Source organism: Euleptes europaea, chromosome 5 (assembly GCF_029931775.1).
Source record: "Euleptes europaea isolate rEulEur1 chromosome 5, rEulEur1.hap1, whole genome shotgun sequence".
Lineage (NCBI taxonomy): Eukaryota > Metazoa > Chordata > Lepidosauria > Squamata > Sphaerodactylidae > Euleptes > Euleptes europaea.
In genome coordinates this window covers 55,361,266-55,379,714 of record NC_079316.1, presented here as the reverse complement: position 1 = coordinate 55,379,714, position 18,449 = coordinate 55,361,266, and the positions used below count along the sequence as shown (strand labels likewise).

The window sequence follows — 18,449 nt, the reverse complement described above, 5'->3', positions numbered from 1 at the left end:
CAACTCAAGGGCCCATGGTTTTTCTGTCCCTTTAGCTGCACGATTTAGGTGCAAATGTAGATCAGTTCTTAAAAGGAATAATTTTGATCACCATTGTTACTGGTCTATATCCTAGGGTATCTACCTATAGGCTTCAAAATAAAATAAAATAAAAAAACAAAAACAAGACCAACAACTAATGGGTTTCAACTTGGTTCTGAGACTGGGGAATACTCCTCTGTGTGTATTGTGGATCATCAGTCTAAGAACATTAGACCTCTGGTACCTGAATTTACAAAACAAGGGTTTTCAAGAGGACATTAAAAAACATACCTTACCAAAGGCAAACAAACAAACAAATATATATGTTTCCAGTCATCGTCCCCTACTACGGTTGGTTCTATTGCATATCGCTTTGGTTCCTGCTCCTTCCCAGACTAGTGGTGCAGATCCTGACAGGACAACTATGCTAATACCACCTGAAGACATAGTCTTCTTATATCCAGAACTATGCTGTGTTCTCTCCAGTACTAAGGTTCTCACAAGCACTTGTGCAAGGGTGTTTACCTGAATGTTTTCCTTCATGAAATCACATTATTCTTCTGGAAGTCAGGACAATCCAGTACCATTTTGTACCTTTTTTCAGCCACTGCTATGAGTGTATATAGCATGGCAATGTAAATATCTATAGCATGAGGGAGAGTTCCCTGTCCTGCTGTCCCAGGTTTTTCCGGTTGCGGCAAAGGACCTAACAGCACAACGTTTCCTTCCTGGACGTCCAGGTGGTGGGAGAAGCCTACTCTCTCAGATTTCCCAAGCTGACAGGTTTCATCAACCCACAAGTAATCCCTCACTCTATGTTCCCTGCTTTCCCTTTTTAAGGGAATGGTTTTTTCCCAGGTAGAGTCCTATTATCTCAAGTGCAGATGCAATATGTCCCTGCTTCCTACAGAACACTGGATGCCATGAGGCCGTCGGGGAGATTTTCCAGTTTCACTGGTCACATTTATTTTAATGCTGCATTTTTGTTCCCTGGCTTCACAGACCCAGGACACCAGTGATGCTCATAGGTCCCTATTGACCACAATGTTTTGTGTTCCCAATCTGTAGATTACTTTTGATGGGGATTTGGGGTACTTTCTCAAGAAGACTAGCTGATCAGGGTATAGCCCCTTCCTTCTCTGCCACAATGTCGCTTCACTACAGTGGGTGGCGTGGTCATCTCAACCATCTATCGGGACCTACCTAGAGTCACAAAGTTGTTAACAGTATTATGCATACCCCACAGATAGTCATCTTATGCTGCCAAGTGGGCTCATTTTTTTGAATGATCAGGGTCAGACGGTTTGCAACCTCTTACTTCACCTTTATATGGGGTGTGTCATTACTCATTAAATGATACTAGCCTGGCTGTTATTCCCGTCAAGCACATCTGGTGGTCATCTCAGCCCTCTGTTTCCTGATTAATTCTTATTCAGTATTTGCAACACCAGTTTCCTAATGGTTTGAGGGCCTTGGCTAGTCTATTTTTTCCCCCTACGCTAATGCCCTTATTATTCTTTGCATTATGCTTTAAACCTTTTGTATAATGGCACCATCTAACCTGTTTTTCTTTTATCCACTAAGGTGCTGTTTTTGGTTGCTGTCATTTAACCTGTTTAAATTATTGGTCTGTGATCACTTTTCATCAGGTTAAGGTAGTATTACCTAGATTGAAGTTCGACCTTGGGTAAGGTCCCGTTGCCGAACCTGTTTTCTTCTAAATCCTCAGTCTCTAACTGAGCAATCTCTTCATGCAATCAAGTGCCTGAAGACCATGTCCTTCAGGTTCCATGCAGCACCTAAACAACCTATTGGTCTAGTGCATGGAAGTCTGAACCAGCAGCTTTGGAAACTGTTTCCCGATGGTGTTTATAGCAATGCTGAACTATGCTGTCCACTCCATATGGAGGCCTTTTGCAACAGGGCTCATGTCTCTTTCGCTGTTTTCCTTGCCATGACAGATTTCTGAGGCTTCTCTGAAGTGGCAACCTGGTCCTTCGATCCACATACCTCTGGCATTGCCCTGTAGATGTGGTCTCCAGGGAGGAAACAGCTGTTTGTGAGAGTTGTCTTTTAATTAGGTGACAAGCCCACACCCACCTCCATGGTAGGTGAGCTTGCTATTCTCCCATGCGGGACTGCACAGAAGCCACGAAGATGAAAAACAGAGTTGCACTTACCTGTAACTGTTGTTCATCGAGTGGTCTTCTGTGCAGGCACGCATCCCTCCCTCCTTTCCCCGCTGTGGGCTACTGCTTGGTGGCTATGGTGGTCTTCCACGGCGGCAAAGGGAGAACTGAGGGGGGAGCGCCTCTCCTCCCTCCGTCAACTGACCGTTGGGCGGACCGTTGCTCTCGGCCTGGGACGGAGGGGAGGGGGAGCGCTCCAGGCGTTCTGAAGCTCCTAAAAGCTTTCTAGTCAGTTCTCCGCGGCTGGCCTGCGCAAGCGCAGTCCCAGGCGTGCCTGCACAGAAGACCACTCGATGAACAACAGTTACAGGTAAGTGCAACTCTGTTTTTCCTTTTACCCAGCAGTTCTTTAGTTGGAGGAGCTAGGAACATTAACACACTTCCCCAGTTTTTCCTTTAAACTGACTATTTTCCATTAAACTCTTAGGGATCACTCTGTCAACCTTAGAGCTATTTCCCTATATGGTTATTGATCCTTCCTGATCCAAAACCCAAATGTGTTCCTTTTCACTCCAGAGGAGAATCCTCCACCAGATACCTTGCAACTCACATCGCAGTCTCCAAGTTCAGTCTTTTAACTTCTTTCTACGTTAACTGTCAGTTTTCAGCTGTAAGAATTCTCCAACTGCCATTCACATAATTCTATTCGAACTCCCTGTCAATCGGGGGGTTCTAAGACCTAGAGAACTCTGTAGAATGCAGCTGTCCATCACAGCAAGAAAGGGAAACTTCAAATGTGAAAATAATATACAGCTATTAAAAAGCAGCAGGAGTCATTTTCCAGTGGAGCAGTGGAACACACGAAGCTGCCTTCTACTGAATCAGACCCTTGGTCCATCAAAGTTAGTATTGTCTACTCAGACCAGCAGCGGCTCTCTGTGGTCTCAGGCAGAGGTCTTTCACATCACCTACTTTCCTAGTCCCTTTAACTGGAGATGCCAGGGATTGAAACTGGGACCTTCTGCATGCCAAACAGATGCTTTACCACTGAGCCACAGCCCCTCCCAAAGGTACAAAGGAGATACTGTGGTGGACATTCAGAACTTGCCTTATGTTCTCTTTACCCCATGTTTGTTGCACCAAAAGCTAATTGCTGTTCTTATTTCTAGGCAGCTGCAAACACTCTCAGCAAGGATACAGGTAGTTCACTACAGGCAGATTTTATGCTACTAGGGTTACCCATCTTCCTGCCAATGAAACAGGTTGCAAATACTCCAGGATATAACTAATCTTCTCCTAAGAAGAAGCTATGTAAGTGTAATGTGCAAATAACCCCATGCTTTTTATATAAAGATACATAAATGTGAACGACTACTAACACAGAGAGAAAGCCCTTGTAACAAGTTATGCTTAGGAAAATCTACAGTTCTGAGAATAACTAACAAAATCTGGAACAAGATCCAGTTAATGTAAGCATACATAGCCACTGAGTACCACTCACCTAATGCAAAACTGTTACTATTTTGCAAGTACTGTGCAAATAGAGCCTTGGCTACTTACCGTGAAGGCTTCTTCTGCTCAGAGGGACGAAGGGCATCTTCATTATGGGTGTTTCCTTTTCCTCTTATCTCGGGAGGCAGGAACCAAATATTTAAATTTTTCTGACCTCTGAGGGTAAACGCCCCCTTGTGATCAGTTAAAGACTTTCCGAGCCTTATATATTTAAGATAGACTGAAGAAACATGTTAGTTATAATTCTATACAAGAAATAAGTTCCTAATAAACATTAACGATGAACCTTTAGGATAACTATAAGTCATGAACCAACAAACAGCGTTTAACTTGAATTGAATGTCAACTGGAAGTTAGATGTAACCATGATTACCTGTAATTTTATTTTATTTGTTTTATTTATATTTTACTGACGTCTGGGCGGGCAAGATGCCCTTCGTCCCTCTGAGCAGAAGAAGCCTTCACGGTAAGTAGCCAAGGCTCTTTCTCGCTCAGAGGGAGAAGGGCATCTTCATTATGGGACATACAAGAGCTGTCCCCCGCCCTTGGGAGGGTTAGATGTCCTGAAGTATACTTTGCAGTACTCGTCTGCCTAAGGCGGCATCTGCTGACAAGTATAGATCTAATTTGTAGTGTCTCACAAATGTGGACACCGAGGACCAAGTTGCGGCCTTACATATCTCTTCCATAAAGCACGGCAGTCGAAGGCTGCTGAAGTAGCCGCACTTCTTCCCAAGTGGGCAGTAACGCCCGCAGGAGCAGGTAGGTTACTTATTCTATAAGCCTGTGTTATGTATAAGGTGATGGTCCTACTAATGGATGCCTTGGACATATGCTTGCCCTTGTCAGGTGGTGAGATATGAACGAATAAGGAGTCAGAGTTCCTAATAATTTTAGTAAGATAAATGTAAACAGGTAGTGCCCTTCTTAGGTCTAGCTAGTGCCAGGCCTTCTCCTTAGGATTCTTGGGGTTAGTGCAGAAGATGTAAGCACTATGTCCTGCTCCCTGTGAAACTTGCAGCTACATTTTGCCCTATCTCAGTGATTGGTTCGAATGGTAGTTGTGTGAGTGCTGTCAAAGCTGTGTGCAGGCTCTAGTTGTGAACCTGTGTCTAACAGGAGGAGCTAAATAACTGACGCCCCTTAAAAAGGCTTTTATGTGATGGTGTTTGGTTAAGCGGTATCCAGATACCTTGGGTACTATGGTAGCTATAGATGCCAGTTGCCTTTGTAGAGTGCAGGTAGCTAGCCCTAAGCTCTGTCCCTCCTGATGGCTTCCTTGTTGTCAATATGGTAGTGACGGCCACCGGGCTATAACCTAGGGCTATAAGTCATCTCCTTTCAGTGCCCATGCGGTCAGTTTGTACCACCCTGGATTGGGATGGCATATTGGGTCTTGTAGAGGGAGATCTTGTCTGTCTGGAAGTCTCCAATGGTTCTGTATGGACATCTGAATTATAGATGGGAACCACGGTCGTCGCAGCCAATATGGAGCTATGAATCTGACTGATGCTTTTTGAAGTCGTACCTTTCTCAATACCCTTGGAGGGAGGGGGGGGAACCTGTACAGTAGGTCGTGTGGCCCTGGTGACATTAAGAGGTCCATTTGTTCCGCCCCCTGTTGACGGTACATGGAATAGTACCTTGGCAGCTGGTGGATGATGCTGGATGCAAACAGATGAATCTGTGGCGTGCCGAATCTCTGAGTAATAAGTTGAAAGACCTCTGGATGTAGAGACCATTCTGCCTCGCTGATGTCCTGTCTGCTGAGCCAGTCTGCTTGTATGTTGACTGTGCCCTGAATATGTTCTGCTGATTTTGATGAGAGGTTGGACTCGGCCCAAGGAAAAATGTAGTCGCTTCTGAGGATCGTCCTGATTTCTAGGGCACTGATGTGAAGATTCTGTTCTTGATGGTCCATGTTGCTTGAGCCATTGTCCCTTGAGTGTGGCTTCCCAACCTGATAGACACGCGTCCGTGAAGATTTGAATTGGTGTTGGACGGAGATACCAACTTCCTTTCGTCAAATTCTGAGACTGAAACCATCATACTAGTCTTGATCTGACTTCCTCGGTCAGGATGAGATTTCTGTCACTTCTTCCTTGGTATGTCTCTTTGGTACGGCCTTAAGAACCATTGAAGAGGTCTTGCTCGTAAGCGTGCCCCTTGAACTGCGGGAATGCATGCAGACATGTGACCCTTCAGTTTGGTCAGGGACATTAGAGAAGGCGACCGGGAATTAATGGCTTTCTTTGCTAGAGATGAAATGTTGTGGATTTTTGTCCACTGGAAGGTATAAGGAGTTTGTCAGTGTGTCTATGTCCATCCCCCATCTCTCTCAATCGTTGGGATAGAACTAAGTGGGTCTTTCTGAAGTTGATTATGACCCGTGTTCTGTTAACCTCTTCAGAACTCTCTCTGAATGATCTATGCTCTGCTAGTTTGAGCTTGCGCAAATCAGAATGTCGTCTGAGAAGGGTGCATTCTCACGCCCTCCTTGCGCAGAGATGTGACTGGTGTGTCCAGAACTTTGGTGAATACTCGAGGAGGGGCGATGATAACCCGAATCGTAAGGCCCTGAATTGGAAGAGGTGTCCCTTGTACGGGAACCAAAGGAAACAACAATGTGCCGGGTGTATTAGAATGTAAGAAAATGCTTTTCCCTGAGGACCTGTGTGACTGACTTTAGTGTCTCCATCCTGAAGCGCTTTAATGGGATAATCTGTGCAGAAACTTGAGGTCTAGGATGGCTTTCCATCCGCCGCCTTTGTTGGGAACAGTAAAGAATACTGAATAGACTCCCAATGTATGCTCTAATGGTGAGACTGGCTCCATCGCCTTGATGTCTAAGAGGCCTCTGAAGTTCTATGGATTTTTTTTTGGGGGGGGGGAATGTTGGAGATATTACTAGTCGATGTGAAGGAGTGTAAGAAAAACTCTATCTGATAGCCTTGTGAGATAATGTTTGTGACCCAGAGGCCTGGTTGGGAGGTGACCACTGACGGTGTAATAGGCTGAGCCTGCCTTCCACTGACTGGTGGCTGGCGTCACTGTTTGGTTGGGCGGTAGGGTTTATCCCCTTTATTGCCCTGGAAGGTGGAGGATTTTGGAGATTTATTGAATCATCCTCCTTTACTAAAGGAGCTGCGATTCTGGTTCCGGTGGTTTCTAGGTTGATCAGGTCTGTATCTTTGAAGTATGTGGTATGCACGAAAGGACATAGAGGGAGTGATCCCTTGGATTCCTTGCGTAGAAACTTGTCTTTGGTCTCCACTGATATGGGGACCAAATTGTCTCCAAGCAAGGTCTTTCCCTGATACAGGAAGCCCATAATAACCAATTTTGATCTATATACTCCGCTTGCCAGGGACGTACCCAGAGAGCCTTTCTGGCAGCTGAGGCTGTGGCTAGTGTTCTAGATGCATATGACATGTTATCTAAGGAGGAATCAGCTAGAAAGAATACCACTCTCGAAAACATGGATGACATGGTATCTAAGGTAGAATCAGCTGGAAGGATACCACTCTCAAAAAAAAACATGGATGCCCTTCTGGCATCTGATGCTGCGGCTAGTGTCCTAGCTGCATATGGCATGGTATCGAAGTTTGAATCAGTTAGAAAGAATACCACTCTCAAAAAACATGGGTACTCCTGTAAAGGCGTTTCTTTCTTCCTGTGGAAAAAGTTGATATAACTTCCTAGTCCAAATTATTGCCGCTCTGTATACTAGGGCAGATGTGATAGAAGCGCTTGATAGTGAGTGCCAAGGCCTCTGAGCATTTATGCCTGCTAACTCTGCCTTCCTATCTGTAGGGTCCCTAATCATGGCAAGGCCATGTAACAAGGTTGAAGGAGTGAAGGCAGTGACAGGTGATTCTACTGAAGGCACTTTTAGAATTTTAGAAGCACCGATAAACCAAATATAAAGGCTTCCTAGAGGCTGTGGAGCATTGTATGGGTGCCATTGGTTTCTCCCGCTCTGCTTTCAACAGAGTTAGAAATAATCAAGCGCTGGCACAAAACCTATCTGGAGTCTTTTCTCCCACTCTGAGTCCTCTGAGAGATCAAGAGTAGCTAGGTTTTTATGCCAATGCAGAAGGAAATCTTCTGCGTTAAATACTATAGACAGTCTGGGTACCAATTGGCAATTTTGGGATCGTGAATTAGCTTTCAGCGCTGCTTAGGCTGGCCAGCACGTACTCTCTTGGTACTACTTGGACTGGTGATCGGCTCACCAGGATCTCAGGCAGAGGTCTTCCACATCACCTACTACCAGAATTGGCCCTCTGCATGCCAAGCCGACGCTCTGCCATTGAGCCACAGCCGTTCCCCTGCTTTGGCTGATATTCTGCCCTTTTAGCAATCAGATTACTGTTTGTGGTGCTGGAGGGTGTGATCCCTACGATCCCTGTATGGATGGGGCAGGATAAGGAGGTTGTACTGCCCTTAAACCATCTGAGAAGGCGTTTTTAATCAGGGCGGAGAGCTCTGCTCTTACAGGAGTAAAACAGGCTGCATCTATGAGGGGGGGGGGCGAAGTCACCTTACCGGCAGTCGATGTCTCCGTTGATGCTTCCCGTCCTTGAATAATAATAGGCAAGCCGCCTGAGGACGGAGCATTGCGAGGCAAAAAGGCGAGCCGCCAGCCTCCTTCATTTTCCCCGTTTGTGCAGTGTGGGAGAAGTGGCTATAGCCGCTGTGTTCTCCTGGCTGCTTCCTGCTGCTTCCCGTCCTTGAATAACAATAGGCGAGCCGCCTAAGGACGGAGCACGGCGGGCGAGGCAAAAAGGCGAGCCGCCAGCCTCCTTCATTTCCCCCGTTCATGCAGATGGGAGGAGCGGCTACCACCGCTGTTTTCTCCCGGCCGCTTTCTGTTGCGATCTGGCAGGCGCGTCTTTCAGGCGCGGCAGAGCAGCGTGCATTTTGCAGCAGGCATTTGGCGCGCTTGTTAGCGGTCGAGCCAAGCCGTTTGTACTTGCCTGCGCCGTTTTTGCCGCTTTTGCCTTTCCCTTTTGAGTTTTGGTCCTCAGGTCACCAGAGTGACTGTCCGAGGGTTCATCTAATTGTAGTGGTAAGGCCACTAGCAGGCTAGGGTCTAAATTGGCAGGCGCTATATAGCTGTCCTGATGCCGATCCGCCATTTTTTTTTTATTTTTTATTTTTGGCGGGAAAAGACCCTTCTGAGGAGAATAGGCAGAAAATTAAGACAGTAAATAGAATTGAGTAGTAGATTAGTTAGGTTAAGTTTAGGTTTGTTAAAATAAGAATATTTTTAGGTCTAATAAGTAAGGTTAAGGTTTCTCTATTATTTCTGTAGCAGAGAGCTGCTAGAAGGCTGCTCTCCCATTCAAGGCAGGAAATAGAACTGATCACAAGGGGGCGTTTACCCTCAGAGGTCAGAAAAATTTAAATATTTGGTTCCTGCCTCCCGAGATAAGAGGAAAAGGAAACACCCATAATGAAGATGCCCTTCTCCCTCTGAGCGAGAAGGCAGGATCTCACAAACTGTGAAGGTATTTTCCACACAGGGACTGGCTTGTATAGTTTCCCTGTTGCTACTGTGGCGGTCGATATAGCGTAAATGCATTGAGGCTTCCACATGGCATAATTCCCATAGGTTCCCTGCTTCAGTCCCCTGGCAACCCCGCCCCCCACACGCAGCCAGGATTTTTCAGTTTCTTTTTTAAAATCTTCAACTGAATATTGGTATATCAATATATTGTTACAATAATCCATGTATCAGATTATGTGAATTCCCAGATTTCATTTTTTTTGAAGTCTCTAAAACCTATTGTTGTGAAGATATGCCTGTCCTTTTATATATCCACAATGAATGGGGCTGAAGACTTGCTCCTTTTTAATGAAAGCTAGGAATTCAGAGAACCTGATACATGGGTTGGTATAATGTTATACTGAAAAGTCTCCCAGTGACTGGGAGAGAAATGGCCCCAATGGGGATAGGAACAGAAAAATGGCTGCTGTGTGAACAGGACCTGGAAAATCCAAACTTTCCCACCCACACAGCAGCAATTCAGGTTGTACTTCAATCTTTTCCACAGCGTTGCAGTAAAGCAGGTTTGGAAAAGATTGGAGAAAAGCTGGGGAAACCCTGAGAGATACATAAATGCACCACAATGCTGTAGGGAAGCAGGGGGGAGGAAACACTTCCTGTCAGTATCAAATCTGGGGCAAATAACCTGTCTGGAAAAGGCCATAGTCTTCAGCTCAACAGAGAAAAGACAGGTCCTTAATTAAATTAGCAAGCCCCACCTCTGATTCACCTCAATTTTAGTCCCTTCCACTGGTCCTCATAAGTCACACCCCACCTCTTGCTGCAGGACACCTTACAAATTATTTACATAGAATACATTCAATTATGAAAAAGTAGGAAGGTCTTTACCTATAGCAATACTTTCTTCCACTTTGTTCTAACTGCTTGTGAGAAGTGGGATACAAAAAGGGAAATATCTCCAATGTTGGGTTCAACAGATATCAGCTGACATACTAGGCAACTAGCAGAGGAACACAGTTATGAGCAGTGGAATTCTCCTTTCACTAACAGTGAAATCAGTCTGTTTTCATACTGTGCCAATACTCACAGAAGCCTCATCTGGTTCTGGGCTGGAATCCAGCATCCAGTCATCCCTTTAATTCCAGAAGGGCGTTTTCAGAAATTTATTCCTAATTCTGAATTTTCAGAAAGCTAAAAGACCAGGTAGGCCTAATCATTTCTTCTGTGAGAGTTCTGTTCCTCTCCCAGTAGGGCCTCCTGCTCAACTAGAGCAGATTCAGTTCTCCTTTGCATGGTTCCTGATAGACACTGAAATCTTCTTTCCCAATCCTCTCTTGTCCATTACTCTGTTGGGGCTCAAGAGCATGCACTGCTCACTGAGGCTTGGATCTGTATGGATCTTTGCATTGCCCCGGATATGAGGGACGTTTCAAAGCAATGACACTGTCACTTTCCACCTGGCTAGAAAGTCCTTTCAGTCACTGTGACAGCAATCCTAAGAAGGTCTACTCAGAATCCTATTCAGGTTCATTCAATGAGGCTTACTCCCAGGAAAAAGTTTGTAGGATTGTAGTGCATACATAGTAAGTATATTTGAGCCACAAAGTGTGGTAGAGACAGGAGAGAATATACGACCAAACCAAGTGCTGGGAGTGGGGTGGAGGCACCAGGCAGCTGGCTAAAGACAGATCTTACCAGAGGTTGTTGACTTGGGAGACTCTGGACAAAGAAATAAAGCAATGCAAAGCTGAAGACGAGAGTACTATTCTCAGCCAGGCACACAGCCAGAGAGATTTGTTGGAAAGCTCCAGGCACGAAGCCTTCTAAAAGAGATATCAGAAGAGGGGGGAGAGCTGGACACCCTCTGCCCCTTGTAATTTGAGCACTAATAACAGAACAGATTAAGATGTTGACAGAATGATTTGCAACTGTAGAAATCTGTGATCTGCCAGCTACTGATTCACTACTCTTTTAGCCCAGCAGGTTATCAGTATAAAAACTTGGAAGACAAGTTAAAATAACAGCTCTAGAGACCAGTTTGTGTCAATAAATATTCTGTGGTCCCCATTAGTATTATATTTTACAGCTGACATTCAATTTAGATTTCATCATAGAATGGTTTCTCAAGCTCTCTTTCATCCCAGCAAACAGGGGTGTTCATTCCAGAAGTAATTGCAGACAAAGATGTGAAGGACTTACCTGGTGATGCTGTGAGAGCCATCACTCCATAGAAGGAGAAAGCACCAGCCTCAAACTTCATTCCTTCTTTTCCAGCCTCAACTTCCACTTTCCCCTGTGGAGAAAAAATGACAGTGGATTCAGAAGTACTTTTATTTGTTTGTTTATTAAATTTCTAACCCGCCCCTCCCTGGCCTAGGTTGGGCTTGAGGCAGCTTACATCCAATATAATAACCATCTTAATATGAAGCAAATTTAAAGTAACAATGGAATAATATATAATAAATTACTATTACAATTTCTGATAATAATCCACAATTATACACTGTCAAATCCCAAGGCGTCTGATCAAATAATTAATAAACCCTCAGTCAAGAGAGACAAAAGCAGGTAGGTGAGATGTAACCAAGCTTAAATATATAAAAAACCACAAGAACAGGGAGGTCAGTTTTTATGGAAACCGTTGCTGTCCTCAACCATAGGCCTGGTGGAACTAGAGCAGATTCAGTTCTCCTTTGTATGGTTCCTGATAGACACTGAAATTGGATCTTCCTTCCGAGTCCTCTCTTGTCCATTACTCTGTTGGGTACTTGTAAGCCCTGCGGAACTGTGCTAAATCCCGCAGGGCCCTGGTCTCATCAGACAGAGAGCTCCACCAGGCTGAGGTCAGAGCCTGGTTGAGTACAGCTGGATACTTCTCAGGCCAGGGACCACCAGCAAGTTGTTATTAGATGAGCTTAATGCTCTCTGAGGGGGCTATCTGGAGAGGTGGTCCCACAGGTACGATGGTCCCAGACCATTTAGGGCCTTAAAGGCCAATACCAAAACCTTAAACCTGATACAGTATTCAATCTGGGTTAATATTCTTTCTTTGTCTGAAGATCACATGCTAGTTATAATTCCCGCTCCATTTTTTTGTTTCCTTTTTCCTACTCTGGTATGTTCACATATAGTATTCTATCCCTTGCTGTTTCTAAATCATGCAGACATAATTTGGTAAAAGAGCTGTGCAGCGTTTTACATAGTTCATGAAGGTTACTTCTGGTGCAAATGAAATGCTTTTGGAGCCTCTATTTAAATTTGTAATTCCATTTTCTGCATTGCTTGTCATATAATGTCAGCCACTTCTTAGCACTAATTCTAAATTTGTAATCCTAGTCTTATTGCATTGCTCATTAGATGTCTAGTGCTATTTGACTGTTTTTACACCACATAATCTGCCATGATTATGCCTCTGGAAAGCTCCACACTCTCAGGCACTCATAGACATACTGTTTTTTACTATACTCACTGCACTATTCTGAAAAATGATTTATTTTTATATTGCCAAGGCACTACTCCAAGCCAGGTAAAAAAATCCCCTCAACTCAAACCCTATTAAAACTTGGTTCTCAATGAGGTTCTCATTTTATCTAGATGTTTGTTCCTTTTAAAGAACTCCAAAAGGTTGGTGAGCCAAGACTTCCTTTGCAGAAGCCATGCCAATATTCCCTCAGCAGGCTTTGGTCCTCTATGTGCCTAAAAGTTCTATCTGAGATTACAGCTTCTACTAATTTGCCTGGGACAGACATTAGGCTGACTGGCCTGTAATTTCCTGGTTCCCCTCTGGACTCCTTTTCAAAAACTCGTGTAGCATTTGCTACTCTCCGGTCTTCTGGTACAATGGCTGATTTTACTAACAAGTTACATATACTGGTTAGTAGATCAACAATCGCACATTTCAGTTCCCTAAGAACCTTGGGGTCTTGACCTGGATGGCCCAGACTATCCTGATCTCAGCAGATCTCAGCAGCTAAGCAGGGTTGGCCCTGGCTGGTACTTGGATGGTACCTGAGAAATACCAGGGTCGCTATGCAGAGGAAGGCAATGGCAAACCACCTCTGTTAGTCTCTTGCATTGAAAACCCTACTGGGTTGCCATAAGTCAGTGGCAACTTGATGGCACTTTACACGCACACAAGAACCCTGGGTGTATGCCATCAGGATTTAGAGATTTATTTGTTTTTAATTCCCCCAAGAGATCTAGAACTTCATCTCTCATCACCTCAATCTGACTTATTCAGTTATTCAGATTCCCATCCTGAAAATAGTGGCTGTGGCCTGAACACATGCCCAATACTTACCGCAGTGAACCCAGAGGAAAAGAATTCATTTCGTTTCTCTGCCATCTCCTCATATACCTTTAGCAATCCATTTATTCCTTGGACATCTAAAGGCCCGACAGCCTCTCTGGCTGTTTTCCTGCTCTGGATATATTTAAATAAACTCTTATTATTTGTCTTGATGCTTTTGCGCACCTAATTATTAATTTACACTTCTTTTGCCAGATCCTGTGCTATCTTCTGTTCAATTTATTGGGTCAGACTTTCCAATGTAACTTGGGTCATTTACCATGCAGACATCCTTTTAGACTTGGTAGTACCTTTCCTAACCTGGGTGCTACATTCTCTGTGAGAACTGTGAGAACTAAGCCTACTTGGAATTAGTTAATCCAAGAAAATAATCAGAACCATTTGTAAAGAGTGAGATAATCAAAGCCAACTGCAATGAAAGAAAAACACAGCTCTCCCCAAAATTAAAATGGAGCAGGAAATATATTTGGGATGTGGAATAGTGTTGTATAGCCCGATCTCGTCAGATCTTGGAAGCCAAGCTGGGTCAGTGCTTGGAAGGGAGACGTCCAAGAAAGATGAGGAAGACAAATGGCAAACCCCCTCTGCTTAATCACTTGCCTTGAAAACCCCACCAGGGGTCACTAGATATCGGCTGTGAATTGACGAGGCTTCACACACACAGGAAATCTATTTAATCTGTATGAGGTTTCAATAACTGCCACAGTTGGTCCAGAAAGGTTGTCAGGCAATAAAGGTGGAGGACCCTACTTCCCAGCCTCCATTGACTCATTTGGCTATTGTTCGCCCCTGAAACAACAGCCCACACACTCTCACTGGGTAGCTGCCACCACCTGTCACTTTAAAATTTGAGGCAGAGTCTGACAGGCCCACTTATACCTCTCTCTGTCACATGCGCACACATACCTCATCCAGCTAAATATGCAACCTGGCTCACTTGTGAGCTGATCTGACATAACCCAGTCCTTTTACACGCTAATGATATGGGGACAACACAAGCTCTCTTAACACAACAAATTTTATTTTTATTTTGGGAAAGCAGAGTAAGAAGGGAAGGTATATTCAATTACTTATAGGGGAGTAACAAAAAGAACAGAGAAGGATTTCAGGCACATGGGAGAATTCAAAACAGTAATACTTAAGAGTTTAAGCCAATTACTTGATTCATTTTGAAAGAAGGAACCCTATACGTGGGGGCTTTCTGATTTACTGTCCTGTTCCTGCTCTTACTAGAGAGGCTGAGCAAAGGGATTGACTGATTTTGGAGCTTAATTAAATCAGGGAATCATGAGGACCAGGATGGGCCTTGTGACAATACCTCTTCCATTATACTGGCCTGAAGCAAAACATGAATGAAAACCCATTGCACTGAAAAAATATTTATTTCATTTAGATATCCTGCTTTTCACCCCAATGGGGCCCAAAATGTCTTACAGCATCATTCTCCCCTCCTTCATTTTAGTCTTGTAACAACCCTGTGAGGTAGGTTAGGCTGAGAGCGTATGACTGGCCCAAGATCACCCAGCAAGCTTTCATGGAAGGGTAGGGACATGAACCTGGGTCTCCCAGATCCTAGTCCAACACTCTACTGACTACACCATATGGGTTCCTTATAGACAACAGAGATTACAATAGCAGCGTTATGATTTTAGGCTTTTGCCTGTGTACATTCCAAAAAATCAGAACAGGCAACAGAAACAAAGAATGCCTGTCTCTAAAATTATTGAAAAACATTGCCCCTCCCCTTTGGGGGAGGGTTCAGGGTCCTGTAGCCAGTGTGGCTAATCAGTGAACACAAATGGCATGACCCAGCCAAAGTTACATATTTTTAGCTTAATGCCACTAATTTCAAGGAGATCCAAAGGACCTAAAATTATTCGCCATTAGCTGGTTAGTATCCCCGCAAGCAGGCACCTTACCTGATGACAAGACAGAAGGTTCCACGGCCCTGAGGATATCAATCTGAAGTGGGAAAAGGAAGGACTATTCTCCAAATCTACTTACAAGAGTTCTGCCATGTGCTATATTCAGCAGGCAAACCCATATATGTTAGTACATGTGGCACCACCCTGACCTGGATGGCCCAGGCTAGCCTGATCTAGGGCTGTTGGGGAAAAAAATCGGTTCGATTCAGATTCGGCTTAATTTGGCCCATTTTTATTCGGGAAGTGCCGAATTCCGAACTCCCCCTATTTGGATTCGGGGAATTTGGCTTGAAATTCAGCATTCGCGAATAAATTCGGCCATTTAAAGCCATTAAAAACACATCCGCTCCTTTCCGTGGCTCTGGGAAAGGCATTTTTGGATGTAGAGGTCCCAAACTTTCAGGGTAGTTTGGAGGGACCCTACTTGCAAGAACCCCCAGGTTTGGTGAAGATTGGGTCAGGGGGTCCCAAGTTATGGGGTTTGGAAGGGGTCCCCCCATCCGCCCACTGGAATGAATGGGAGCCGGCAATCCTTAATGTGCATCTAGAGAGCAGCAAATCCAAGGCAAAACCTCCCATTGTTTCTCGTTGGCTATTTATGCATGGGAGGTTTTGCTTTGGATTTTCCGCTTTCTAGATGCACATTTTCCCCAGCCAAATTCTCAAAACTCTGCAGGGGGGCTTATTGTTGAGATTTGAAAATTTGGATGGGGAAAACGTGCAACTAGAGAGCGGCAAATCCATGGCAAAACCTCCCATTGTTGCGGACTGATAAAAGGCGGCATTGTTTACAATTCGCTCCTCTTTACCTTGGGAGCAAAGCCCCACCGTGGCTCTTACTTCCGAGTAAGCAGGCCGGAGGATCAAGACTGCCTGCCCTTTCCTCTACATTTCGCTTTTTCCTGTCACTGCTTCCTCAGCCCCGGGGGCACCCAAAAACAACGGAGACGGGGGGGTTGAGGGAGGAGACAACGTTGCTGAGCTGTCACTGTCAGAGGAAAGGAGAAATCCTGAGCAGGAACACCCGCGGGGGGCTGGGGAGGGGGGGAATAAGCAGGATGCTGCGTTGTACAGCACATGACACCACTGGCGCATACACATGTGCATGCCCGCTACACGCCATTCCCTCCCCATCGCACAAAAGAAGGCAAAAGCTCGGATTCTACGGACACGGCCCACAGAGACAATCAACCCCCCCAAGCAGAACAGCCCCCCCCCCGCAACAAGAAGATGCAAATTCCAAACGAAGGAGAACGCGGCAGCCAGAGAGAGAGACTCACCAACCCACACCGACCTCCAGGCGAAGGTGGCAACCAGTGAAAATAGCAAAAAACAAACTAGCGCAGAGGCAATCAACCCCCCCCCAGCAGAACAGCCCCCCCTTTGGCTTCTCCCACACACACACACAGAATCTCCCCACCCCACATACACACACACAGGAAAAAAGTTATAGAGAAAAGCCCCAAATTGGATCAAACTGTGGATGTCTTCTCTTCCAGCAGAAGCAGGGGTCAGGAGGAGTAATCCAACCTGATTCCAGCAAGCAGCAGCAGGTCAGCTCAGCTCAGGAGGATCTCTCACGGTCAGCACAGGATCTGCACAGGAGCAGCAGCAATGGAAGGAATACAGAGTCACACACACAGACTCACTGGCCATTTATGCACGGGAGGTTTTGCCTTGGATTTACGGCTCTCTAGATGCACATGTTCCCCGTCCAGATTCTCAAAACTCTACATGGGAGCTTATTGTTGAATTTTGAGAATTTGGATGGGGAAAATGTGCGTCTAGAGAGCGGCAAAACCTCCCATGCATAAATGGCCTCTCTTCCCCCCCCCCCCCCGGGCCGCACAGCATCCCGGGACCATGCACACACACACACGCACAGGGATCTCTCTCTCACACACAGACGACCATGAACATGACCCCCCCCGCGCGCGCACGGGGATCTCTCTCACACACAGACACTCTCTCTTTCTCTCCCTGGGCCGCTGAGCGGCCCAGGCTCACACACTCATCCGCAACTGATTGGCCAGAAGAAGACCCAACTTGGCCACCTATTGGCCGTGGGAGATTGCTGATTCGAGGTCGCCGAATTTGTACAAATTTATCCGGCGTCCGCCCAAATTCGCCGAGTTCGGCTCGTCGTTTTCCCGCCTTTTTTGACTGGTTCTATCCGAGCTAGAAACTGCTGAATCGGGCTAAATTCGGTGGTTTTTCAGTTCGTAGAGAACTGAATTGACAGCCCTAGCGTGATCTCGTCAGATCTCAGAAGCTAAGCTGGGTTGACCACCAAGGAATACCTGGGTCACTGTGCAGATGAAGGCAATGGCAAACCACCTCTGTTAGCCTCCTGCCTTACTAGATTGCCATAAGTTGGCTGAGAGTCGACAGCACTTTACACAGAAGCAGATCAAGTAAAAGGCTTGAATACGTAAACAATTTAGTTTTTAAAAATTTCTAAAAAAAAACAATACAGCATCAAATAGTCAGGTATTTTGTAAGATCTATAGACTGGATGGATCCTGCCAATGTGTTCTGCTAATGACAAACAGTTTCTTTTGTTACAAGTGTCTTCCGCTGATGCCAGTATATCAAGCATCAGACACCAGCAGGGACACCATTTATTTATTCATTGCTGTGTACTTTATTTAAAAACTATGGAGGCACAAAGTCATTTTGACTTTTTGCTTCAGGGCAAAAGTATTCAGCCCTGACCTGGATGGCCCAGGCTAGCCTGATCTCGTCAGATCTCAGAAGCTAACCAGGGTCAGCCCTGGTTAGTATTTGGATGGGAGACCACCAAGGAACACCAGGGTTGCTGTGCAGAAGAAGGCACTGGAAAACCACCTCTGTTAGTCTCTTGCCATGAAAATCCCAAAAGGGGTCGCCATAAGTCGACTGTGACTTGAAGGCACTTTACACACACAAAAGTATTCAAGGCTATGCTACAATGTAAACCAAGTGAAGAGCACAAGCAAGTCAGTAGGTGGTGCTGTTCTCTCAGTGAACATATTGATCTAATAGTTCATAGCAACACTAGT

At 45.2% G+C, this 18,449-nt stretch overlaps 1 protein-coding gene across 1 annotated transcript in view; it reads right to left on the bottom strand.

Moving 5' to 3' along the window:
- CNNM2 (cyclin and CBS domain divalent metal cation transport mediator 2) overlaps nucleotides 1-18,449 on the bottom strand; it is a 178,962-nt gene that overhangs the window by 21,746 nt on the left and 138,767 nt on the right. The window contains 1 exon segment of the mRNA XM_056849339.1: nucleotides 11,374-11,467. Coding sequence (XP_056705317.1) covers nucleotides 11,374-11,467 — 94 coding nt within the window.